General features: G+C 42.9%; 1 protein-coding gene across 4 annotated transcripts; it reads left to right on the top strand.

The window, feature by feature from the left end:
• The first annotated feature begins 145 nt into the window (after nucleotides 1-145).
• map6a (microtubule-associated protein 6a) lies at nucleotides 146-27,995 on the top strand. Of its 4 annotated transcripts, XM_029691184.1 has the most exons (5): nucleotides 146-1,271; nucleotides 21,787-22,006; nucleotides 22,322-22,554; nucleotides 25,899-26,009; nucleotides 27,446-27,995. In XM_029691184.1, exons 1-5 carry the CDS (start codon nucleotides 556-558, stop codon nucleotides 27,588-27,590), a joined length of 1,425 nt encoding a protein of 474 aa, XP_029547044.1. In that variant the 5' UTR covers nucleotides 146-555; the 3' UTR covers nucleotides 27,591-27,995. The 4 variants fall into 4 exon arrangements, with proteins under 4 accessions (XP_029547044.1, XP_029547046.1, XP_029547045.1 ...); XM_029691186.1 differs by lacking the exon at nucleotides 25,899-26,009 and having other exon boundaries at nucleotides 150-1,271; nucleotides 22,322-22,517; XM_029691185.1 differs by lacking the exon at nucleotides 25,899-26,009 and having other exon boundaries at nucleotides 151-1,271.

Genomic DNA, 27,995 nt, shown 5'->3' with positions numbered 1-27,995 from the left:
CCATCAACCTGTCGTGCTTAATTACCTTCTTCAATTGTAGCCTACGTGAATGAGCCTACTACTAGCAAATTATTGGTAACTTGGTATGAACGTATGGAAACAAAACTAGAATGGAATTGAATTGGTTGAAGCTTCAAAACGTCTCTCTTCACTGCAGACATTGCGTGATGATGACGATGCCAGGTGATATTTCTCTGCTTCAATTCTGAGCATCCTGTCATGGGGGGATGCTAGCGCGCGGGCGGGGCAGACTTCCCTTGCAGTGTCCTGTCGTAGGGCAATGTGCATGACGAGACAGAACGGGCAGAGCTGAGAGCAGCGCAAAAGGAAAACATCCGAGACAGTAATCTTCATATTTGGATCATGGATTTATCATTCGTCTATTATCGCTAAACATCGGAGATTGCACCATTCAATAACTCGGACATTTTGTTCCTCTTTAGCAGGATACCGGGGCCCATCAAGAGCCGAGGAGAGACAGTCATTTTCCCTGCTCGGATCCGTGGCATATTGAAAAATTGTATCGCGCGCAGGAGCTGAGCTATAACCGACATCATGGCGTGGCCCTGCATCACCAGGGCGTGCTGTATGGCCCGCTTCTGGAACCAGCTGGACAAGGGGGACATTTCTGTGCCATTGGTTTTCACCAGGTACGATGTCTCGGAGATGCAGCATCTTAAGCTGCAGCACCAACAAAAACAGCCGTATAACCAGGCACAAGCGAGCGCAGTCGCCATAGAAACGCAACCCATTCACAGCGACCAGGCAGTAGCGGCTCGTGCGAACCCCGGTGTCGCTGCGTCTGGGGAGCGCGCGTGTGGTTCTGTAATGCGGCAAGACTTTAAGCACTGGAAAGTGCGTCCTGAGCCATCCTGTAAACCTAAGAATGAATATCACACTCCCGAGATCCCTTTTAATAACAAGACACAATATCAGAAGGATTTCCAGCCGTGGCCCATTCCTAAAAGGAGTGACCATCCTTGGATTCCCAGACCCAATCCCTCCATCTCCATCGGCGATGATCGCGTCCAGGATAGGTCCAAACATGCGGAGGTTGACATCGGTGTGGAGAAATGCGAAATTGCTGACAAATTGCAAGAAAAGGAAATCCTGGGAGGGAGTAAAAAGAAGCAACCTGCAGAGAAGGAGGGTGAAAAGAAAGTTAGCATCAAAGTGGAGCGAGAAGACGCGGCAGGGGCCAGAGGCAGGGCGGCACTAGATGCGCTAAACAGGCAGTTAAAACAGGAAGTTACTGTTGGCAGCTCATACAAGTAAGTTAGAAACGCACTTCACAGGTAAAACCCAGAATCAAACATTGCATCATGTCATTGTGGAGGTTTAATGCGTTTCCAAAGTGGCTTTGCTGATGTTTTGCCTCTGTGTTGTAGGTGAGTGACTTCACCTTCAATATGAGGTTGTGTGAAGGTCATCGCATATTGATGAGATAAGCAAATAGGCCTACATATAAAATATTCCTGATATATCCTTCAGTATCAGGCATCAAACATATTTTTTACTAAGGAATTCTAACCACTGCTTTCAATTCAAAACTTTGAAGCAGATTTGCCTCAATAAAGTACCATGGATAAAACAGCATCGATCATAGAAATAGTGTAACAGTAAAACGTATTGTTCTGAAGGTCTTTATTTATACATAATGTTACCTTCAAAAGGTTTGTGCTGAGGTAGAATTAATGTCCCTGTTAAACTAAATCTGTATCTGTCCCAGCGTTATGCACTGTGCATGAATGATGATGGAGACCTGCCATGTCTCGGTCTGGCTCAGTGAGCTGAGCACTAAGGCCTGTGCTAGATATGCAGTTTACACAGACACAGCTTGAGGCAGCTGCAGTGCCATGTTTTTGTTATGCTCTGTGAACAAAGATGGTGGATAAGTTGTTTAGTCATCTGCCACATCCCATTAGAGTTCCTTACAGAGTAGTTGCCAGGGAGTGAGTGCCACAAAGACGTTGAGTGTTTGAGGATAACAACTTGAGAAAGTTTTGCCTTAGTTGTTCAAGATTCATCAGTACCACTTATTGTTTGTCCTAGTTCAGTTCTCTACTCAATTTGGCAAGATTACAGTCCAATGACCAAGATATCACACTCCATAGGTTTTATGTCTGAGCCTTACTGCCAAACACAGTACCTCTGGTCTGATGAATAGAAACACATTTCACCCAGTGAGTGTGACATGACAAAACTAAGCCTGACTCAGCTGTGAATTATATTACAATACTTCCTTACTGAAGTTACCCACAAAGCATAAATTACTAACTTAGGACTGAGAAGAATATTCTCCCTGACATGACGTGGTGTGAGAGAGGAGAGCAAATGCTTTTGATTTGATTTAGTTGGCCATGAACATTGTTCAGTAACATAACACATTCAGTAACATTGGTCTCAGTGAAGGGACAGTAAATTGGTTTAGGAACTATCTTTCTGACAGAACACAATGTGTATATGCTGACAATGACAAGTCTAGTTTTCTTGAGATTAATAGAGGTGTGCCCCAGGGTTCCATTTTAGCTCCTGTGTTGTTCTCAATTTGTATTCATGATTTGGGAAATGGGATGCAACCAGCAGTCATATACTCAAGTGCTCCTTCTCTGGTTCAGGCTGTTGAAGAGCTCCCGACTGCTTTTCAGTCACTGCAGGCCTCCCTTTATGGTCTCAAACTGGTCTTGTATGTACAACAAACTAAATTCATGACCTTTACCTGAGCTCGCACTCAGCCAGAAGAGCATTGTCATATTATCCATTAAAAAAGTGTCATCCTACAAATACCTAGGTATTTGGTTGGATGACAAGTTGTCCTTTAAAGTTCATATGGATAATCTTGTGAGGAAGCTTAAATTGAAATTGGGTTGTCATTTTCGTAATGAGGCTTCCTTCCAGCTTATGGCTAGAAAGAATCTTGTTCAGGCCACTTTTCTCTCTGTAATTGATTATGGTGACTCGTTGTATATGCATGCAGCCTCCTCAGTCTTACAGAGACTGGACTCTGTTTATCATGCATCCTTGCACTTTAATATAAATGCCAAGTCACTCACCCACCATTGCACCTTGTACTAAATGGTAGGTTGGACCTCACTTTATATGCGCAGAAAGCTACATTTGCATGTGTTCATCTACAAAGCCCTTCTGGGTAAACTCCCTCCATCTCTGTAGTCTGGTCTCCTTCACCACCAGCAGTTACCATACCCCGTCTGCTAGGTGGTTGCTACTTAAAGTCCCCAGGACATTTACAGTATTAGGCAAGACTGCCTTCTCGTCTTGTGCACCAGGTGCATGGAATAGTCTACAATCCATGCTTCGTCTACTGTAGATATGTCAGTGCCACTGAATTAATTTAAAATGTTGATGAAAGACTGTTACAGAAGAGTGTAAATGCTTTTTTAAAGCTGGATCATGTTTTAATTCTGTAATGTATTGATTGCGGCTGCCTTCTTTGCCAGGTCTCCCTTGAAAAAGAGACTCTGGGTCTCAATGGGCTTTTCCTGGTTAAATAAAAGGTATAAATAAAATAAAAAACCAGTCTGGCAGCTGGTCACAGTGGTGCGCTCCACTGTTGTTGTGTCAGTATTATTCTGCAGCCAGAAGGGACCAGCCCAGGGCGGAAAGAGACCTGCTCAGTCCTCACATGGCATGAAATGGCTGCATTGTGACAAGCAGGAGCCCTGAGTCTGTGTGAGCACTGAGAAAGAAAGAAGCAGGTCAGCTGTTGGTTAATCTCTGACACACACACACATTCACACACACACGCATGATCACGCACGTGCTCACACATACAAGCACAAACTGTTATGGAGAGCCTTGCTGATGGGGACTAGGCTCCTTGGGATGTGGGTGTCTGAGGACTGAGGAGTGAGACAGATATCCCAGTCTGACTGTGTTGAAGTTTAAAGGTCCAATACAGACTTTTATAATCGCAATATCAAATCATTTCGGGGTAACAATTAAGTACCTTACTGTGATTATGTTTGACAATTTTAATTGAAACAAACAAAAATAGCTTCTAAGCAAAGAGCAATTTCTGAAGCAATCATTTTGCTAGGACAGTCTGGGAGTGGTCTGAGTGGGAATGGGAAAACTGAAAACTAGGTGCTATTGGTCTATGGCCAAAACTCCATCGAACCAAAAGCGGCTGGAATTTCAGGCGGTATTTTCACAATATTATTCGAACCTCATAGTGTGAAAATATATATAAAACACAGGAAAATCACTTTTTTTTCTCTGCACTGGGCTTTTAACTGCTCAGAGCGGCTTTATTCACCTTGCTTTCATGAGACTGTTTCTAATTTGTGTATGATAAAACCTTATGTCACTGTATGCCAATGCATGGTTGGAGATTGATGTGACATTCATACAAATGAAGGATGTGAATGAGATTTGCTGCATCTAGTGGTTGCTCCCAATTCAGCCATGTAAAAAGGATCAGCTTCAGTTAATGCAATTCTCCTCCTGGACCAACAACATATAAATGAGGCCTATTCAGAAAACCAGGACGTTTATCCAAGCTCTCCTAGAATAGGATATGAAGCTTCTTGACTTCAAGTTACAGATGGAACCTGACTGGATAGCTGGACCACATCCTAATTTGTGTTCAGCCAGTCGACCATTTCTCCAAAACAATGGAAAATAGCTGTCTCTCAGAGGAGATTGTTTATGGCACCATGAAGTAAATAAAACTGCCCTCACGGTACAAAAACAAAAGTACTGAAGCTGAACCAAGAGCTATGCCTGAACTGCAGCGGTCCTTTCAAAATGTAGGCCATCTAAAATGATTCTGTGCAGCCTGCATGCCCCAAAGAAGTAGCATTTATGATGAAAGCCTTGCTTTTATGTCAGGTTTCAGACATTCCTCACTTCTCACCTTTTTATTTTGATTTCACAATAACATGAGTGCATGACATGGTGGATGGTGAATGGTATGGACTGTGACAGATGGGATCATGACGGCGCCTGTGCAAGATGGCGCCGACAGAGATGGTCGCCTTGCTTCAGGTCCTTAGGAAACTATGCAGTTATTAGTTTTTTTATGTAATATTTCTTACATTGTTAGCCCAGAAAATCGAAAGTGTTATTACATACAGCCGGGAAGAACTAGTGGATAAAAAAAAGCGATGTCAACTTACCTACATTACGACCAGGAATACGTCTTTCCTGAAGTGGATCCTTTGTTCGGACCTCCACCCTGGACATGGGGTCTTAACCCAGAGGCCGACTCAAAATAACGCGGTCGCTGCAGGAGAGGCAGACGGAGCGGCCTACTGGTCAGATTCAGAAGGCGAGCACACCATCCACCGCTTCCGAGCATATTACTTGCCAATGTACAATCTCTAGATAACAAGGTGGACGAAATTAGGGCACGAGTTGCCTTCCAGAGAGACAGAGATTGTAACATTCTCTGTTTCACGAACATGGCTCACTCGGGATATGTTGACAGAGTCGGTACAGCCACCCGGTTTCTTCATGCATCGCACCAACAGAAACAAACATCTCTCTGGTAAAAATAAGGGTGGGGGTGTATGCCTTATGATTAACGACTCATGGTGTAATCACAACAACATACAGGAACTCAAGTCCTTTTGTTCACCTGACCTAGAATTCCTTACAATCAATTGCCGACCACATTATCTTCCAAGAGAATTCTCTTCGATTATAGTAACAATCAGGCACCGTGTTAGTGCGCATCACCGCATAACACGGTGCCTGACTGGTCACACGCTCCCCATGGTAAGCACGGGGAGTTGGCTCAGGTCTAAACCCTGACTCTGCCAATCTCCCCGTGTGCCCCCCCCCCCAAAAAAAAAATTCTGGAGCTACCTCTCGGGCTTCCGTCGTTGCCGTGCTAATTCATCATATCGTCGCCGTTCCTCTCTCGCTGTCTCATCCCGCTTCCATGGCAGGGTCTTGTCCCCTGCTATTACCTCCTCCCAGGTCCAGGATGTCCTCCACTCCCTTTTCTCCCGGGCCCATGATCCCTGCTCCTCCTGCTTGGTCCTTTGGTGGTGGGAGATTCTGTCGTGTGTGTGTGTGTGTGTGTGTGTGTGTGTGTGTGTGTGTGTGTGTGTGTGTGTGTGTGTGTGTGTGTGTGTGTGTGTGTGTGTGTGTGCCAAGGCACAGCGTGAATAGCGTTCCACATCATTTATTTGAAAGTGAAACTTATCCAAACAAACACTATAAACAAACCATGACAACAGAGGTGCAACATGCACTAACTCAAAATAATCGCTCACAAACCCATGTGGGAAAAACAGCTACTTAAATATGATCCCCAATTAGAGACAACGATGACCAGCTGCCTCTAATTGGGAATCATACAAAAACCCCAACATAGAAAAAATAAACTAGAACACAACATAGAAAAAATCAACTAGATAAACCCCTCAGTCACGCCCTGACCTACTCTACCATAGAAAATAAGAGCACACTATGGTCAGGACATGACATCACTAGTCATTTTAAAATAACCCCACTTTAATCATGTTTACATATCCTACATTACTTATCTCATATGTATATATTGTATTCTATACCATCTACTGCATCTTGCCTATGCCGCACGGCCATCGCTCATCCATATATTTATATGTACATATTCTTATTCATCCCTTCACATGTCTGTATAAGGTAGTTGTTGTGAATTTGTTAGATTACTTGTTAGATATTACTGCATTGTCGGAACTAGAAGCACAAGCATTTCGCTACACTCGCATTTACATCTGCTAACCATGTGTTTGTGACCAATAAAATTTGATTCAAAGACCTCTATTTTCTATCTCCATCAAAGCCACCATTATGTAGACTTCAATGATTTGTATTAGCTGTGACTGAGGAACCTGCTGCCACTTCAGGCAGAGCAGAGGTTAAGATCCCTCAGCTCAGCTGCCTTCCTGCTTTGTTCCATGTTTACGCTTTGAATGTCACTTTTGCATGAAAATAAAATGAGAATAACCCTAGGGTCAGGCCTCACCTGCTGTTTTTATGCTTAGTTACTCCACTATCATTATCATCCACAACAACCACCAGCCTTTTCCTGCTGGGGTGATCAGACAAAGACAATAAACACAGTGAGCAACAGCACAGACAGTTCTTCTCTTAATTTCATTAAGCAGTTATTTTCCTTTGTTGAAATCTAATTAGAAAACAATCAAATGCTGGGCTTTCAGAGGCAATTACTTCTTCCTCTATTGCATAATGTGCAATAAGCTGTGGATGATGAATGGGGAGCAGGTAGCATTACTTTAAGGGAGACAGGAAGTTTAGTTTAGTTTCCTTTACCTCAGGGGGTGAGAGGGAGGCCATGAATTGTTTATTTAAGATGTTTTCAGGTTGCATCACAGCACAACATCTTCATGCCAACATTGATTAATTAATTTATTGTGATTTTTATTTTATTTTACAAACACCATTGACTCATTCGATACCCACCTCACTCATCACGGTTAGATGGACAACTGGCTAATCATTCACTGGCCATAGGGACCTCTGCTCTGCACACTGCCAACCAGTCCAGGCCAGGGTGTTCACAATGCAGATGAGAGTTGTCACGTCCTGACCAGTATAAGGGGTTATTGGTTATTGTAGTTTGGTCAGGACGTGGCAGGGGGTATTTGTTTTATGTGGTTCGGGGTTTAATGGGATATGTATTTATGTAAGAGGGGTGTTTGATTTATGTGTTCTGGGGTTTTTGGGTAATGTTCTTGTTTTGTATTTCTATGTTGTGTATTTCTTTGTTGGCCTGGTATGGCTCTCAATCAGGATCGTTGTTTCTGATTGGGAGTCATACTTAGGTAGCCTGTTTTCACCTGTCCCTTTGTGGGAAGTTGTTGTTTGCATAGCTGTCTGTTTTAGCATGCAATCATGTTCGTTCGATCGTTTTGTTTGTGTTCAATAAAAGTCATTATGAGCACTCAACCCGCTGCGCCTTGGTCCACTACGTACGACGACCATTACAAGAGTGCCTTGTTTTATCCTAAAATCACCCCTGCCTGCAGAATGAATGTCATGTGAGCAGAGCAGCGGTAGCGGCTGAAACATTGTAAAGAGGCCAACATATTTTAGTGGATTTAAAAATGATCCTCTTAGAAGGCCTGTAAAGCCCGGTGTTTCCACCGACATGCAGGCAATGCGTGCTGAATCACTGAATCTAACCACACAGGCTCTGACTGGGGAGAGAGTGATGGAGAAAGAGAGGGAGGGCAGGACATGCTGCTCAATCTCTCCTCACAAAGCTTAGCTTCCAGGAACTCCCTGCAGATGCAGGCAGGTTAGGATCAGAGGTGTGGCATTACATGAGAGTCTGAGGAAAGGATTCTTTAATTGAAGTGTTAAACATACATTTTAGGATTATGGTCATTCCGTATTCAGTTAGTGTCTATGCATATAATGTACTGTATAAAGCCAAGAAATTAGCATAACCAGCTTGAGGCAGTTTACATTGCTCTTTCTCACTTCTTACAAAACGTGTGTTTATTTTGTGTAAAACGTGTGTTTATTTTGTGTAAAACGTGTGTTTATTTTGTGTTATTTTTTTTAATGATGCTATGAAATACTTGGGTGAACCATGATGGCTAAGTTGGTAGAGCATGGCACTAGAGCATGGCACCTGCACCGCCAGGGTTGTGGGTTTGATTCCTAGAGCCACCCACAAGTAAAACATATGCATGCATGACTGTAAGTTGATTAGGATAAAAATGTCTGCTAAATAACATTATTATATTAAATGCTAGACGCAGCTAACATTATTAAAGGTGTGGGTACATCCGAGGTTTAGCCATGCATCAGAACGTACAACACACTCTGTGGTGATTTCACTGAGTTGCAGTATGTCACAGTGTAGCCAATAGCCATCTGACTGCATGGGCAATCTTGACAGGCTACAGATTCAGCTACAGCTACCGTAACGCCAGAGGCAAGCTGATCCCAGAGGGAGGAGAGACTATTGATCAGGAACAATCAGCAGTTGGCTACATGTAATGGCTGACTGACACAAAAAGAAGCAGTGTTAGTAAATCAAGGCACTGTTACTGTGCACTGGGATTGATTGATTCACCTCAAATGTTTAGAGAACGTCTGGCTGCGTTCCTCTGTTATGTACTGTATTATGTATAGATTTATTATTGATTCTCATTTCAGCAGTGTTTTTTTTTTTTAACTCCGGGTCACAGTCGGATGGGCTTCAGATCAGAATTTCTGTGCTGCCAAAGTGGATGTCATAGGAAGGTCAATTTACAGTAAAAAAGACTGGCTGTTCGGTCAAACTGATTATGATAATTATTTGTATTTAACACTGTATGATACTTTACTGTTCAATGTAAATGCTGCAATCAATTGGATTTATTCCATATCCTCTCATGAATGGATGTAACCTAACTGACATGGCATGGATGTAACTGTTTTAATTAAGGCTGAGAGATTTTATTTGGCAATAGATTTGTTCAGACTAGCGCTGTAGCTATGCGTGCTAATGGTCCTTTTGCCGTTCTCTGCCCTTTCTAAGTCTCTAAGAGAGAAGTGCCAGATTGCTCCCTCCCTGCCTGGCTGTTGCCTGGCGTGCTATGTTAGAGAAGGGTGGCATGTGTATCTTAGCAGTGTTGTTCCCTGGCATCCCTCCACCACTTGTCAGTGCCAGTGTCATAACGTCATAGTGACGGCGCTTTTCACAACATATCTCATCTTTCCTGCAGGGTCAGCAGGGTCAGCTCCAGGAACCAGGCAGAACCATTAGCGGATAGCCATACAGCAGTAAGAAATACAATATGTTATCTTGGCAAGACCTGCTTTTCTACATGGCCGCACAGTAATAAATGCAGTATGTTTACTTGGTAAGACCTCATTAAATAACACTTGTTTCATTTTAGCACCACGTAATAGAGAGAGTAAAGGGACATAAAACTAGACGTTATTAGAGGTTTAGAGTTATTAGATGTGTGTAAGAGGTGAGCAATAATGTTCAAGTAACTTCCTCACAAATCACGTCATACGTCAAACATTTTCATACTTGTCTTTGACAAAGATCTGTTTTGAAAGAAATGGAAGGAGACTAGGTACCAAGCACACACTGACCTGGAAGACACTAGCTTAATTGTTACCAGTCATATGAGTATGACGTTGTCCAGCTTGCTATGTACAGTATAGACTTGTGTTTGACTCTCTCTCTGCCAGTCCTACCACTACCCCGTCACTTGCGCCCTGCGCGGGTAGTAGCATTCTGTGCCCTTGGCCACAGACATTGTATAATCTGACCTTGTACTGTCTCTCCTCTCTTTTCCTGCCCAAGCATTAAAAGTGGACTTCAATCCTTTTATGTAATAACTCTGTGATTAGATCTCACTTCCACTCCACTGGAGCTAGATCTATCTATCTATCTATCTATCTATCTATCTATCTATCTATCTATCTATCTATCTATCTATCTATCTATCTATCTATCTATCTATCTATCTATCTATCTATCTATCTATCTATCTATCTATCTATCTATCTACCTACCTACCTACCTACCTACCTACCTACCTACCTACCTACCTACCTACCTACCTACCTACCATATATCTATCTATCAATCTAACTGCCAGCTTCTCTTACTTTAACCACTAGTCCACTCATCAACATCCTGGGCAGTTTACTTTATGAGAAAATAAAATGCTTAAACTTTAGAGTTTGATTTAGTTGTATTGATAAATCTGGACTGATTTGTAACTGCAGTGTCCTAAGTTAGATATTTTTGAAATACCACGCGGTAAGATCTTATTATCAAATGCCAATAAAGGTTAAATGAAATACATGAACAACTTTGATAAGGAAACAGTTCTGTGTGTTACACTACATCAAAAATGTGGGGGCTCATAGAGATAGTGTTTCAGTCTACCTATTGGGTTAGTTAAAGGCAAGCTTCGTGATAGATCATACTAACTGTTATATGCCAATTTCTATTTTGCCCGGTTTATCAAAAGTGTTGGAAAAACGTGTCAATAATCAACTAACTGGCTTTCTTGATGTCTATAGTATTCTCTCTGGTATGCAATCTGGTTTCCACTCAGGTTATGGATGTGATACTGCAACCTTAAAGGTCCTACATGATGTCACCATTGCCCTTGATTCTAAGCAATGTTGTGCTGCTATTTTTATTGACTTGGCCAAAGCTTTTGATACGGTAGACCATTTCATTCTTCTGGGCCAGCTAAGGAGTATTGGTGTCTCTGAGGGGTCTTTGGCCTGGTTTGCTAACTACCTCTCTCAAAGAGTGCAGTGTATGAAGTCAGAACATCTGCTTTCTCAGCCACTGCCTGTCACCAAGGGAGTACCCCAAGACTCGATCCTAGGCCCCACACTCTTCTCAATTTACATCAACAACATAGCTCAGGTAGTAGGAAGCTCTCTCATCCATTTATATGCAGATGATACAGTCTTATACTCAGCTGGCCCTTCCCCGGATTTTGTGTTAAACGCTCTACAACAAAGCTGTCTTGGCTTTCTCTGCCTTTAACCTTGTTTTGAACACCTCCAAAGCAAAGGTCATGTGGTTTGATAAGAAGAATGCCCTTCTCCCCACCGGTGTGATTACTACCTCTGAGGGTTTATAGCTTGAGGTAGTCACCTCATACAAGTACTTTGGAGTATGGCTAGACGGTACACTGTCCTTCTCTCAGAACATATCAAAGCTGCAGGCTAAGGTTAAATCTAGACTTGGTTTCCTCTATCGTAATCACTCCTCTTTCACCCCAGCTGCCAAACTAACCCTGATTCAGAAGACCATCCTACCCATGCTAGATTACAGAGACATAATTTATAGATCGGCAGGTAAGGGTGCTCTCGAGCGGCTTGATTTACTTTACCATTCGGCCATCAGACTTGCCACAAATGCTCCTTATAGGACACATCACTGCACTCTATACTCCTCTGTAAACTGGTCATCTCTGTATACCCGTCGCAAGACGCACTGGTTGATGCTTATTTATAAAACCCTCTTAGGCCTCACTCCCCCTATATGAGATATCTACTACAGCCCTCATCCTGCACATACAACACTCATTCTGCCAGTCACATTCTGTTAAAGGTCACTCCTCTTTTCAGGTTGCTGCAGCTCGCGACTGAAACTAGCTGCAAAAAACACTCAAATTGGACAGTTTTATCTCAATCTCTTCATTCAAAGACTCAATCATGGACACTCTTAGTGACAGTTGTAGCTGCTTCACGTGATGTATTGTTGTCTCTGCCTTCTTTCCCTTTGTGCTGTTGTCTGTGCCAAATAATGTTTGTACCCTGTTTTGTGCTGCTGCCATGTTGTGTTGCTGTCATGCTGTGTGCAGCTAATGTAGAAGGAAAAGCTGTGTACATTTGCAAATACTGTGCCAAATCATATGTGAAGAATGCAACAAAGATGCAGAATCATCTGGCCAAGTGCATAAAGTTCCCTCAGCGCTCACAACAAGCAACCTTTGACAAAATTCCATCTAGTTCTATTCGAGGTGAAAATGATTTTTTTACATTTTAGCAGACGCTCTTATCCAGAGTGACTTACAGTAGTGAACACATACATTTCATATTTTTTTTTGTACTGGCCCCCCATGGGAATCAAACCCACAACCCTGGCATTGCACACACCATGCTGGCATTGCAAACACCATGTGCTACCAACTGAGCCACAGGGAAGACAACCTGATGAATCAGACACCTTATCAATAGCAACAGCTCATGGTCCTCCTGGAATCAGAAGTTTTTTATGACTCAATGGAGGAACGTAGTCAGAGAAATGCTGATGAATGTCTTGCTCGAGCTGTGTATGCAACTGGTTCACCTCTGATGCTCACAGGCAATGTGTATTGGAATAGATTTCTGAATATTCTTCACCCAGCATACAACCCTCCAACCAGACATGCTTTATCTACTCATTTGCTGGATGCACAGTTCAACAGAGTTCAAGTGAAGGTCAAGCAAATCATAGAGAAAGCAGACTGTATTGCAATCATTTCTGATGGGTGGTCGAATGTTCGTGGGCAAGGAATAACTAACTACATCCTCTACACCCCTCAACCAGTATTCTACAAGAGCATAGACACAAGGGACAACAGACACAACGGTCTCTACATTGCAGACGAGCTGAAGGCAGTTATCAATGACCTTGGACCACAGAAGGTATTTGCACCAGTGACAGACAATGCTGTGAACATGAAGGCTGCTTGGTCTAAAGTGGAGGAGTCCTATCCTCACATCACATCCATTGGATGTGCTGGTCATGCATTGAATCTGCTCCTCAAGGACATCATGGCACTGAAAACAATGGATCCACTCTACAAGAGAGCCAAGGAAATGGTTAGGTATGTGAAGGGTCATCAAGTTATAGCAGCAATCTACCTCACCAAGCAAAGTGAGAAGAATAATATCACCAGATTGAAGCTGCCCAGCAACACCCATTGGGGTGGTGTTGTCATCATGTTTGACAGTCTCCTGGAGGGGAAGGAGTATCTCCAAGAAATGGCCATATCACAGTCTGCCGATATGGACAGCCCCATCAAGAGGATCCTCCTGGATGATGTATTTTGGGAGAGAGTGGTAAGCAGCCTGAAACTCCTGAAACCTATAGCAGTAGCGATTGCACGGATTAAGGGAGACCATCCTGTCTGATGTTCAGACTCTGTTTGCAGATGTAAGAGAATAAATCCGTACTGCCCTGCCCACTTCACTGTTGCTCCAAGCAGAGGAAACTGCAGTTCTGAAATACATCAAAAAGCGTGAAGACTTCTGTCTGAAGCCCATACACACCGCAGTGTACATGTTGGACCCCAAGTATGCTGGCAAGAGCATCCTGTCTGGTGCAGAGATCAACAAGGCCTATGGTGTCATCACTACCATGTCTCGCCACCTTGACCTGGATGAGGGCAAGGTTCTTGGCAGTCTGGTGAAGTACACTTCCAAGAAAAGGCTTTGGGATGGAGATGCAATATGGCAGTCGTGCCAACATATCTCATCAGCCACCTGGTGGAAGGGACTTTGTGGACCTGAGGCTCTTTCCCCTGTTGCCTCCATCATCCTCCAAATCCCACCAACATCAGCCGCCGCAGAGTGCAACTGGTCCTTGTTTGGGAACACACACCAAAGCACGCAAACAGGCTGACCAATACAAGGGTTGAAAAATTGGTGGCCATCCGGACAAATGTGAGGCTTTTTGAGCCTGACAACGAGCCATCCTCAACAAAGTGACTGAAGATGAGGCCTCAGAGTCTGATGTTCAAGAGGTGGACATTGAGGAGGACCAGGGAGAAGACATGGAAGCCTGAGAGGAAGACAACCAAAGCTTTAGTTTCTAGACTATCATTTTACAGATCTATGTTGAAAACGTTTTTGGGAGATGCGATGGATCATTGGGGGTCATTCAAAATTTTGTTTCTTTTGTTGTTCAGTGAAATCATCCCATGTGAAGAGTCAAGTAATTTAATTAAAGTTCAATTCGTAACTAAATAGTTATTTTTATTTCTATTGGAAGGATTTAATCATTTGCAATTATGTCTACTTATGATAAGGTAAAAGGTTTATGTTTCTGTCTCCATATGATACGGTTAATAAATCCAATACAAAAAAACATCTACATTTAAATGGTATTAATATGTCACGCCCTGACCTTAGAGAGACGTTTTATTTCCTCTAGTTTGGTTAGGTCAGGATGTGATGTGGGGTGGGCAATCTAGTTTTTGTATTTCTTTGTGTTTGGCCGAGTATGGTTCCTAATCAGAGGCAGCTGTCTATCGTTGTCTCTGATTGGGAATCATACTTAGGCAGCCCTTTTTCCCTCCTTCAGTTGTGGGATCTTGTTTTTGTACAGCTCAGTGAAAGCCTGCTGAACGTGACTTTCGGTTTCCTTCCTTCCTTCCTTCCTTCCTTTGTTTGTTATTTTGTTTAGTGTTCTAAGTTAAATTAAATTTTATCATGAGCACTTACCACGCTGCACCTTGGTCTCCTCCTTACGACGATCGTCACATAATATTAATTCCCATATATTCCCGTTACTTCCCACGAAAAACTTCCACTTCAGAATGTTCCCCAAAATGTGCAACCCTAGTCTGTTGTACTTGAGCCTGCCTGGGTTGCTTCCTCTATCCAGGCCAGTAATAGTGTTACCTAATCCCCCCTCTCTTCACTGCTGTAGTCCACTGCGGGAACATGGAATTTTTCACTGTGGTCTTTTATTCTCTGGGTGTGTGTTGTGTGGTTGTGCGGGGCGTTGGGGGTTGAGGTCTCGGGCTGCACAGAGGGGCGTCACTGGAGAGCCTTGACAGGTAGTTTGTCCTTGTCCAGGGACCAGGGCGGGAGTCATCTGTTTTCATTTGGTGTTTGCCACCTTAGTCGCATGAACAATGGACATTGGCAAAAAAGGAAATACACTGTGAAAAGCCAAATCAACCGGCAGAATTTTTTTCAACGTTTTATACACTGGTAAGATAGTATGAAGGAGCAGTGGGAAAGGGATGGGGAAGTTTTTACTAGCTTTTAAATGGTAGTAAAACTAAATGCATGCTCTTCAACCGATTGCTGGTTCTGACTTAGAATATGTGGACAACTACAAATACCTAGGTTTCTGGTTAGACTGTAAACTCTCCTTCCAGACTCACATTAAGCATCTCCAATCCAAAATTAAATCTAGAATCGGCTTCCAATTTCGCCACAAAGCCTCCTTCACTCATGCTGCCAAACATACCCTCGTAAAACTGACTATCCTACCGATCCTTGACATCGGCGATGTCATTTACAAAATAGCCTCCAACACTCTACTCAGCAAACTGGATGTAGTCTATCACAGTGCCATCGCTTTGTCACCAAAGCCCCATATACTACCCACCACTGCGACCTATATGCTCTCGTTGGCTGGCCCTTCAAATCAAATCAAATGTATTTATATAGCCCTTCTTACATCGGCTGATATCTCAAAGTGCTATACAGAAACCCAGCCTAAAACCCCAAACAGCAAGCAATGCAGGTGTAGAAGCACGGTGGCTAGGAAAAACTCCCTACAAAGGCCAAAACCTAGGAAGAAACCTAGAGAGGAACCAGGCTATGAGGGGTGGCCAGTCCTCTTCTGGCTGTGCTGGGTGGAGATTATAACAGCACATGGCCAAGATGTTCAAATGTTCATAAATTACCAGCATGGTCAAATAATAATAATCATAGTAGTTGTCGAGGGTGCAACAAGTCAGTAACACAAGAGTAAGTGTCAGTTGGCTTTTTCATAGCCGATCTTTGAGAGTATCTCTACCGCTCCTGCTGTCTCTAGAGAGTTGAAAACAGCAGGTCTGGGACAGGTAGCACGTCCGGTGAACAGGTCAGGGTTCCAGCAGGTCTGGGACAGCAGGTCTGGGACAGGTAGCACGTCCTGTGAACAGGTCAGGGTTCCATAGCCGCAGGCAGAACAGTTGGAACTGGAGCAGCAGCACGGCCAGGTGAACTGGCCAGGTGAACTGGGGACAGCAAGGAGTCATCAAGCCAGGTAGTCCTTCGAGAGAGAGAAAGAAAGAAAGAGAGAAAGAGAGAATTAGAGAGAGCATATTTAAATTCACACAGGACACCGGAAAAGACAAGAGAAATACTCCAGATGTGACAGACTGACCCTAGCCCCCCGACACATAAACTACTGCAGCATAAATACTGGAGGCTGAGACAGGAGGGGTCAGGAGACACTGTGGCCCCATCCGATGAAACCCCCGGACAGGGCCAAACAGGTAGGATATAACCCCACCCACTTTGCCAAAGCACAGTCCCCACACCACTGGAGGGATATCTCCAACCACCAACTTACCATCCCGAGACAAGGCAGAGTATAGCCCACAAAGATCTCCGTCACGGCACAACCCAAGGGGGGCGCCAACCCAGACAGGAAGACCACGTCAGTGACTCAACCCACTCAAGTGACGCACCCCTCCCAGGGACGGCATGTAAGAACACCAGTAAGCCAGTGACTCAGCCCCTGTAATAGGGGTAGAGGTAGAGAATCCCAGTGGAGAGAGGGGAAACTGGCCAGGCAGAGACAGCAAGGGCGGTTCGTTGCTCCAGCCTTTCCGTTCACCTTCACACCCCTGGGCCAGACTACACTTAATCATAGGACCTACTGTAGAGATATGTCTTCCGTAAAGACTTAAAGGTTGAGACTGAGTCTGCGTCTCTCACATGGGTAGGCAGACTATTCCATAAAAATTGAGCTCTAATTCTAGGAACAATTAGGAGGCCTGCGTCTTGTGACCGTAGCGTATGTACGGCAGGACCAAATCGGAAAGATAGGTAGGAGCAAGCCCATGTAATGCTTTGTAGGTTAGCAGTAAAACCTTGAAATCAGCCCTTGCCTTAACAGGAAGCCAGTGTAGGGAGGCTAGCACTGGAGTAATATGATCAAATTTTTGGGTTCTAGTCAGGATTCTAGCAGCCGTGTTTAGCACTAACTGAAGTTTATTTAGTGCTTTATCCGGGTAGCCGGAAAGTAGAGCATTGCAGTAGTCCAACCTAGAAGTAACAAAGGCCTGGATTAAGTTTCTGATTTTTGCAATGTTACGTAGATGGAAAAAGCTGTCCTTGAAACAGTCTTGATATGTTCTTCAAAAGAGAGATCAGGGTCCAGAGGGCAATTTTGGGTCTTCACCATGTTTCATTGAAATGTACAGCTGTGTGTCATCTGCATAGCAGTGAAATTTAACATTACGTTTTTGAATGACATCCCCAAGAGGTCAACTATATAGTGAAAACAATAGTGGTCCTAAAACGGAACCTTGAGGAACACCGAAATTTACAGTTGATTTGTCAGAGCACAAACCATTCACAGAGACAAACTGATATCTTTCCGACACATAAGATCTAAACCAGGTCAGAACTTGTCCATGTAGACCAATTTGGGTTTCCAATCTCTCCAAAAGAATGTGGTGATCGATAGTATCAAAAGCAGCACTAAGATCTAAGAGCACGAGGACAGATGCAGAGCCTCGGTCTGACGTCATTAAAAGGTCATTTACCACCTTCACAAGTGCAGTCTCAGTGCTATGATGGGGTCTAAAACCAGACTGAAGTATTTCGTATACATTGTTTGTCTTCAGGAAGGCAGTGAGTTGCTGCGCAACAGCTTTTTCTAAAATTTTTGAGAGGAATGGAAGATTCGATATAGGCCGATAGTTTTTTATAATTTCTGGGTCAAGATTTGGCTTTTTCAAGAGAGGCTTTATTACTGCCACTTTTAGTGAGTTTGGTACACATCCGGTGGATAGAGAGCCGTTTATTATGTTCAACATAGGAGGGCCAAGCACAGAAAGCAGCTCTTTCAGTAGTTTAGTTGGAATAGGGTCCAGTATGCAGCTTGAAGGTTTAGAGGCCATGATTATTTTCATCATTGTGTCAAGAGATATAGTACTAAAACACTTTAGTGTCTCCCTTGATCCTAGGTCCTAGCAGAGTTGTGCAGACTCAGGACAACGGAGCTTTGGAGGAATACGCAGATTTAAAGAGGAGTCCGTAATTTGCTTTCTAATGATCATGATCTTTTCCTCAAAGAAGTTAATGAATTCATTACTGCTGAAGTGAGAGCCATCCTCTCTTGGGGAATGCTGCTTTTTAGTTAGCTTTGCGACAGTATCAAAAATAAATTTCGGATTGTTCTTATTTTCCTCAATTAAGTTGGAAAAATAGGATGATCGAGCAGCAGTGAGGGCTCTTCGATACTGCACGGTACTGTCTTTCCAAGCTAGTCGGAAGACTTCCAGTTTGGTGTGGTGCCATTTCCGTCCCAATTTTCTGGAAGCTTGCTTCAGAGCTCGTGTATTTTCTGTATACCAAGGGGCTAGTTTCTTATGACAAATGTTTTTCGTTTTTAGGGGTGCAACTGCATCTAGGGTATTGCGCAAGGTTAAATTGAGTTCCTCAGTTAGGTGGTTAACTGATTTTTGTCCTCTGACGTCCTTGGGCAGGCAGAGGGAGTCTGGAAGGGCATCAAGGAATCTTTGGGTTGTCTGAGAATTTATAGCACGACTTTTAATGCTCCTTGGTTGGGGTCTGAGCAGATTATTTGTTGCGATTGCAAACATAATAAAATGGTGGTCCGATAGTCCAGGATTATGAGGAAAAACATTAAGATCCACAACATTTATTCCATGGGACAAAACTAGGTCCAGAGTATGACTGTGGCAGTGAGTAGGTCCAGAGACATGTTGGACAAAGCCCACTGAGTCGATGATGGCTCCGAAAGCCTTTTGGAGTGGGTCTGTGGACTTTTCCATGTGAATATTAAAGTCACCAAAAATTAGAATATTATCTGCGATGACTACAAGGTCCGATAGGAATTCAGGGAACTCAGTGAGGAACGCTGCATATGGCCCAGGAGGCCTGTAAACAGTAGCTATAAAAAGTAATTGAGTAGGCTGCATAGATTTCATGACTAGAAGCTCAAAAGACGAAAACGTCGTTGTTGTTGTTTTTTTTGTAAATTGAAATTTGCTGTCGTAAATGTTAGCAACACCTCCGCCTTTGCGGGATGCGCGGGGGATATGGTCACTAGTGTAACCAGGGGGTGAGGCCTCATTTAACACAGTAAATTCATCAGGCTTAAGCCATGTTTCAGTCAGGCCAATCACATCAAGATTATGATCAGTGATTAGTTAATTGGCTATAACTGCCTTTGAAGTGAGGGATCTAACATTAAGTAATCCTATTTTGAGATGTGAGGTATCACAATCTCTTTCAATAATGGCAGGGATGGAGGGGGTCTTTATACTAGTGAGATTGCTAAGGCGAACACAGCCATCTTTAATTTGCCCAACCTAGGTCGAGGCACAGACACGGTCTCAATGGGGATAGCTGAGCTGACTACACTGACTGTGCTAGTGGCAGACTCCACTAAACTGGCAGGCTGGCTAACAGCCTGCTGCCTGGCCTGCACCCTATTTCATTGTGGAGGTAGGGGAGTTAGAGCCCTGTCTATGTTCGTAGATAAGATGAGAGCACCCCTCCAGCTAGGATGGAGTCCGTCACTCCTCAACAGGCCAGGCTTGGTCCTGTTTGTGGGTGAGTCCCAGAAAGAGGGCCAATTATCTACAAATTCTATCTTTTGGGAGGGGCAGAAAACAGTTTTCAACCAGCGATTGAGTTGTGAGACTCTGCTGTAGAGCTCATCACTCCCCCTAACTGGGAGGGGGCCAGAGACAATTAATCGATTGTTACATATTGTTACCCTTGCTACATATTCGTCGCCAAACCCACTGGCTCCAGGTCATCTATAAGTCTTTGCTAGGTAAAGCCCCGCCTTATCTCAGCTCACTGGTCACCATAGAAACACCCACCCGTAGCATGCGCTCCAGCAGGTATATTTCACTGGTCATCCCCAAAGCCAACACTTCCTTTGGCCGCCTTTCCTTCCAGTTCTCTGCTGCCAATGACTGGAACGAATTGCAAAAATCACTGAAGCTGGAGACTTATATCTCCCTCTCTAACTTTAAGCATCAGCTGTCAGAGCAGCTTACCGATCACTGTACCTGTACACAGCCAATCTGTAAAAATCACATCCAACTACCTCATCCCCATATTGTTATTTATCTTCTTGCTCTTTTGCACCCCAGTATCTCTACTTGCACATCATCATCTGCACATCTATCACTCCAGTGTTAATCCTAAATTGTAATTATTTCGCCTCTATGGCCTATTTATTGCCTTACCTCCCTACTCTTCTACATTTGCACACACTGTATATAGATTTTTTTCTATTGTGTTATTGACTGTACGTTTGTTTATGACCTGCCCTGTGGCTCAGTTGGTAGAGCATGGTGTTTGCAACGCCAGGGTTGTGGGTTCGATTCCCACGGGGGGCCAGTACAACAAAAAAAAATGCATGAAATGAAATGGATGCATTCACTACTGTAAGTTGCTCTGGATAAGAGCGTCTGCTAAAATGTGTAACTCTATGTTGTTGTTTTTGTCACACTGCTTTGCTTTATCTTGGCCAGGTCACAGTTGTAAATGAGAACTTGTTCTCAACTGGCCTACCTGGTTAAATAAAGGTGAAATAAAAATAAATAAATAAAAGTTGTAAAGAATGAATGTTTCCACCTGACCTTCCAATAAGTTAAGTGAGTGTAAGTTAATATGTCATCCTTCAGCTGCCCATCAGTGAGAAGACTATCATGTAGTCATTTATGGAAAATTAGGTATGCTTTTATGAGTTCAAAATCCATTACAACTTTTAAAATCAACTTTATCTATGATGGGCAGTTCAATCTAAAACTCAAATTAGTAGCAACATGTTCGTTTATATACCTGCTATAGAATTGATAGTGAACAGATCTCACTTTGATGCATATCTCTAATTGCTCTTGGATGTGTCTGGAGGTTGGCTCGTCCTGTACAGAACCCCTCTATGAGACAGACTAGAGGTCAGGCTGTTCTGTGTGAAAGCAATGGAGATGACCTTCTGAAGAACTGCTGTGTCTGGACTATATTAAACACCTGAGCCGCTGGCTGCCTGGCGCAGTCACCACCCAGCTCCTATACATTACATACACCCACTCACTCATACTGTGGGAGAGACCCAGTCATTCCACTACATCTATTTCTATTTCCAAACATTTCTATGTAAATGTACTTGTTTGTAAGTGACTGCTTCATATTTCATGGGGTTTTTGAATGCCTACATGCTGCAACACAAATTGCCCTTTGGGACAATACAGATTTAGTCTTCTCTCCTGTCTATAAATAGATTGTAGGTTGAAATGTGAAGAGAGCTATTTTACTGAGTGTATTTGGTGCTGATTCTTCTCGTAGGACGGAGTTCAAAGCCCACAGGGATGTGAAGCCAGTGAAGCTGATCCGAGCCAAGTCCCAGTACCTTCCCCCTGATGAGAAGACCAGCCTGGAGACCAGCTATAGCGCCACCTACAGGGGAGAGCAGGGCAAACAGCAGCCCAACGACAACAAGGCTGTGGACAGGAGGAGGATACGCAGCCTGTACAATGAGCCCTACAAAGGCCTACAAGAGACCAAGGTCAGAACGCTTTAGATCATGTCCTATTGACTACTCCCATGGTACAGCCATAATGCAGCTAATCTCCTATTCAGAACTACAGCCTTGCAGAGTGCGTTTTCAAACCCACTGTAATGACAGAATCTTTCTCTTGGAGGGCTGCTGTTCTCTTTACTGTGTATGTTGTGATGGCAAATCATATCAGTAATACTGAAGCAAACACAATATCAAACCGAGGAGTTACAGCTCTTTGCAGAGTCATTTACACCTGCTGCTAATGTCTTTGGGGATGGTATATATAAATAATCTCCATCTTCCCCCATCCCCTGTGCCTAGGTTGAGAGGTCTAACAGTGCTCCCCGATCCAAACCCAAAAAGGCGGGCACCACGGTAGCTAGTCAGGGCAGCAAACCTGTCAAGAAGGCCAAAGAGCAGAAGCAGCCGGGCAGCAGAGCACTGCGGGGCACCAAGAAGACGACCTCTGAGAACCAGTCCACTGAGTCCGGGCCTGCGGAGGGGGACAAGGAGAAAAGTAAAGAGATGAACAACAAACTGGCTGAGGCAAAAGAGTAAAAATCATTTAGCACTACTTTTTATTCTTCTTTGGGGAAAGAACACGAAGGCTGCAAAATTAATTAGAAGTTCTCATCCCTTTTATGTTTTGTCTCTCTCTCTCGCTCTCTCGCTCTCTCTCTCTCTCTCGTCTCTCTCTAACTCTCTTTCCCTCTCTTCTCTCTGCCTCTTGGCTAAGTTAGATGTAGTTACAGTAAATGTCAGGGTTGTGACATGACATGTCGTTGCTTCCCCGCCTCACATTACATTAGATCACCATAGTAACAAGGGGGCATGTTCATCCGCTTCCTCTGCTCCCCGATGCCACCCTCCACCCCCCTCTCTCCACGTCTCCATCTCAAGGTTACCATGGCTACCGGCTGCCTGGTTAGCCAATGAATGGCACGTGCTATTGTTGCATGAGCCCACCGACTAGCAATCCTGTGTGGTTGGCTTCCATCTTCCAATTGAACAGATTGCTTTGTTGAGTTTATCAAGGATTTTTGGGAATGAGAAGACCATGTAAATTGGCTCAGTGACTGGACTCAATTTCTGTAGCTGTAACTTTCAAATGTATGCAAAGATACATTTATAAATGTATGCATAGACACATTAGATACTCATCTAGGATAACGGTCTGAAAATCTTTGATAAATGTGCAGCTTGGAGTGTATCAGTCCATGGCTGAGTTTGTGCCTGCTCTGTATTTCCTGAATGCTGTCTTCTTGAGTAGGGCTCCAAGTCGGTCTGTTTTCAGATTGGCATTACTAAGATGCTTTGTTCAACTTTGCCATCATTCTTGAATGCAATGTCTAATTTTGTAAACCTAATAACTATGTTGATTGTGGATTATGTGGGAATGGTTTTGAACAAATAATTTTCAGGACAACATTTAAAACCTCATACCCTCTCATTCAAATTATTCTCTCTCTTCGCAGTCAAATTCATTAATCAAGGTATTTTAGAGGTCAGACAAGGCTATCTTGTTTCATCAACCTTGTTGCCAAGCTGGGAGCCATCTGGGTTACTGTAACATGATTATGCATTACTAGACCAGTCATTTGCACAGCAGATGAGAATTTCCACTGAATTAAATGTTACTATCATGCAATTATAATTACATTCAGCATAAAAAAAAATACATTACATTTCACTGAGTCACGATAGGAATTTGATATTGTGGCTCTATGGTCTTTAGCTATGCTTTCACCCAGCCCATATACACTCTATGTAGCTATAGCTAGGACACACACACAGAGTCATGGTTGACTTGAACCAACATGATTATTTAGGCCCCCATGGCACTAGCAGATGAGAGAAGCCAACAACAATATTCACATCCCCCCTCTAAAGAGGTGCATGGCTGGATGTGATACTAGTTAAAACTCTTTCTCTCTTTCAGCAGATTCATGGTTTTATAATGATATGTTATTTATTGTTTTATTTATTCATCTATTTATTTGGGTATAAAACACTAATTACTTCTGCTAATACCATTATTGTAACATACCCCCAAAAATGTGTCTGCGATGTTATGGTAAGTTGAATGCTGGCCGTTTGGAATGTTTATTTTTCTGGACTTATTGTTTCTGTCTTTGTTTCTGGTTTATGCATGTTGTGTCTCGATGTTTCTGTCTAGCATGGGCCTCAAACAACTGGCCTCTTCCCTGGACCAGGGGTGTGTGTGTGTGTGTGTGTGTGTGTGTGTGTGTGTGTGTGTGTGTGTGTGTGTGTGTGTGTGTGTGTGTGTGTGTGTGTGTGTGTGTGTGTGTGTGTGTGTGTATGTGGATTTCATTAGGTTGAGAAGATTACGTGTAGATGTCAAGATTATATTAAACACATTCAACTCCAAATATATCTCTCCTGTGCTGCCTTCTATGGCAATCTAAATATAGTAGGCATAGGCTACCAATGTAGAACGACTTGATATTCTCACCTGTGATTTGATTGAATTAGGACAAGCAGCGAAACTACATTTTATATTTGGTTTACATTTGTATCATACTTCTGCATATGTATGCAGTTTCTTGAATGGGATATATTGAGCGAGCAAGGAAAATGATCTGTATTACAAACATAAACCTCATTATGTCAAAATGAATCAGGTTTGTATTGGTTGTATAGTGCCAGTAGAGCTCTATTGGCTACTACACATGTCTACTTGTGTCTTAGCAGACAGTAGTAAAGACCAGAACAGCGTTTCAGACTCCTGGGATGGCATAGACCACAATAGAGCAGTGCATTGTGCTGTGCAGGACTTGCTTGTCATGGGCCACCCCACACTCCCCAGTCTTTCTCTTGTGTTGTTGTCATCTGTTGTGCTAGTCAGAGTCCCCTGGCTCCCTCCCCTCCATTTTGAATACTGGAGTGTGTTGTCTCTCCATTTGCCATGGTGGTATCTTGAGTTAGTATCTCACAATGAACCACCATGCCATATTCCGCTTAGACTGAGCATGTGCCCACGGAGCGGAGGGTGAGGGCCATCTCATTAGCATTTTGCAGCCTTTGGTTGGGGGGGGTCTTTCTCTCGTAACACAGGAAGGGGTGTCGGGGGGGGTCATACATGTAAAGTACTGACACACAGCTCATCCGGTGCTATCGATCTTTAATCCAAGCATTAGGAACAAAAAAATTATAGAAAGTAATAATGGTACAAAGAAGTTACAGAATGTATTGGACACAAATATTTTACTGTGACGTGCTTGTGTTTCTCTCTGCTTGCTCCTATTTACTGAAATATTATGAATAAATGGAAAAGCAGAAAAAGCTGTGTCCTCTTGGTTCTTTGTGTTGAAACGTATGGAGGAGGAGGGTGAAAGAACCGTGGTTGCAGGTATTTGTTGAATTGTTTTTGTCTCTTTGTCTTTGTGAGACATGAGATGCTTTTTAGTGAGTGAATCCACATGGAAGAGAATTTTGCCTTCAGGTTTTCTTTAGCGCTTATCAAAGACATTCTGGCATGAGTTCTGACATCCTTCAAAGGGCTTGCATATTGCTGCTACACTATGTGAGAGCTGAGGAATATATTATTTTGCATCATGTGTCCAAATATATTCAAAGACCTTGCCCAAATTATACAGAAATATGCAAGTTAAGGATGGGTAGAACATTATTCCAGAATTGGATGTCATGTATTTACTGGGCGAACAAACTGTATGATTAATGAAATGTTCTTTCTCTGCGTGTAACAAATGTGACATTTGGATATTTCTAAAATCATTATAATCATGTAATTACTATATTTTCCAGCTTCATCTGGTATCGATATTAGCTTTTCGAGGATGTCAAATTTGGATATGCTGTGCAAGGTGAAATCCTACCTCTAGAAAACCTAATGAGTGACATTCTGATTCATTTGAAGGGTTGTGCTAAAACAGTACCACTACATACAGCTCTGTCAGCCAATCCGTGATACAGGCTGGGTGCAGACGCTAAAGCAACACCTGTGGGGCTGTACACTACCCATTCCAAGGTAACCTAAAAACACACCCAGCCGCCACAAGCCACAAATCTCTCATTCATATGTGCTCATAAGATGTATTTCAAAGTCATGATTTTTTAAATATTTGATAGTGGCACAGTTTTGTTTTGAAAATCGTTGTACTCCGATACAGTTCCCACCAGGTCAGATCCCTCATATATTTCTCTTCCATATGGAAACTAGAGTAGGGGAATGAGTGTGTGGGGCTGTCTGTCTGTGTGAATGCTTGGCTGTCATGTCCTATAAAGTACGTATGTCTCCTTAAGGTTCCTCTCTTAAGGAGGCCTTGGGTCTGTCTTGTTGTAGTAGAATGGCTATAGTCCAGACTATCTTGGAATCCCTCCTTGAGCTACTGGAAGATGCTAGATGCATTCATTGCTCCTGGTTATAAGAAATAGGTCAAGGCTAAACAAATTGCATGGCTGTGTAGTAAAATGTGACTTTTGAATTATTCACACAGATGACTAGAGATCGCCCATCCTTTTCCATTTTTAGAGCAACTGGATTAAACCTACCGTGCAACCACTATTATTTGATATAACATATCGTAATTACATACATGTTACCAGTGTGATTATATATAAATGATTAATAAACCTGTGGGTAAACACACCTACAGATATATGTTTATAATAACACATAGTTATCCTTTTTAGTTTGATAATTTTCATCATTTGATGTAATGTTGTTATGGTGTCTGAGTGGGACCTGCAATCCAAATGTTATATAATATTACAAAATGTGTGGTTATTTTATATGGGCTGGTACTAAATCTGAATTGTTTATTGAAAATATGTCGATTCAATGTTTATTGGGGTGCATGGTCGGAATAGAGTGGGGAGGTACAGTAGTTCTAGCTTTGGAGGGAGCCAGTTCTGCTACTGGAGAAGATAGTAAGTGCATGTTTTAGTCCCCTCAATTTCATTTTAGATGATATTATTCCTGAATGTCCTGTGGCTGTTTATCCTTGAACACCCTGAGACTCTCATTAGACTGTCATTATTCCCGTTAGTGTGCTCTAGCTTTTAGTCTCAGAAGGTTTCAGCTGACAGATTGGATTCAAACTCAGAGAGCAGTGGCTATTTATTGATCTGAACATAACACAAAATCCTAACTTTGATTGAAGAAACATTTTAACCTTTGTTTGGAATTGAGGAAGGTAGGCGGGCGAACTATGTTTTTTTTGTGCTATTTTAGGTTTGACGTGATAAGAAACCAAGAGAGAGCTTTAGCTGCTTTCTCTGAGACTGAGCTTCACATCTCCACTGTGGCAGTATAATGTTGCCCTCTGATATGAGTAGTCACAGGGTGCTCAACTCAACTCAGCAAAATTCTTTGTGATTGGCCTCTGAGAAATGCCTCATCTTGTGTCTCTTTGTTTTTGTCTTTTTCTTTGTGTCTTAACTCTGTGCTGCCTCGCCTCCTAGAGAGCTTAATGACGAGGTTCTCCGACCCGGTGATCATCATTCCCAGGGTGCCGTTGGAGGAGAACCAGAACCACTGGAGGAAAGACCCGAACCACGGAGGAGCGGCGTAGTTGTGCACTTTGCCCCAGATGTAAAGTATGAGTAGATCCACTAGATCTGTACTGTAGGGACATACTGTACTGTAGGCCTATGGTATACAGGGAGGGACTGCTGTCCTGTTCTGTACTGTACATATCTAGTATTTTCAACTCAGTTCTATTGGGAAAAGAGAAATACCCCATTAACAACTCCTCTGCATGAGGAGGCAAACCAAAATAGGATGCACGTAGCGTGTTTGAAACAGCTTTAGGGCAGTGCGGTCATAGCTGTTTGAGCAAATGCAAATGCAAAAGGTGCTATAAGTTTAATTTCCGTTACATGCTTTTGTTTTAAGAGAATGTTTTAATTTGGTAATGATGTTAGAAATGCCAAACCATAAAGTGCTTATTGAAAGAAAAAAAAATAACTGTATATTGATCAATTCAAATGCAAATAAATATAGATAACTTGC

This window comes from Salmo trutta, chromosome 15 (assembly GCF_901001165.1).
Source record: "Salmo trutta chromosome 15, fSalTru1.1, whole genome shotgun sequence".
NCBI lineage: Eukaryota > Metazoa > Chordata > Actinopteri > Salmoniformes > Salmonidae > Salmo > Salmo trutta.
Note: the sequence above shows the minus strand (reverse complement) of the source record. Positions and strands in the feature narration are given on the sequence as shown.

Bases quoted from the DNA above. Each gene is read 5' to 3' on its own strand.
- map6a (XM_029691184.1), top strand. From the start codon at position 556: ATGGCGTGGCCCTGCATCACCAGGGCGTGCTGTATGGCCCGCTTCTGG. The intron at 22,007-22,321 runs GTCAGAACGCTT...CCCTGTGCCTAG, and splicing joins AAGGCCTACAAGAGACCAAG to GTTGAGAGGTCTAACAGTGC. The intron at 22,555-25,898 runs GTAAAAATCATT...ATTCATTTGAAG, and splicing joins AAACTGGCTGAGGCAAAAGA to GGTTGTGCTAAAACAGTACC.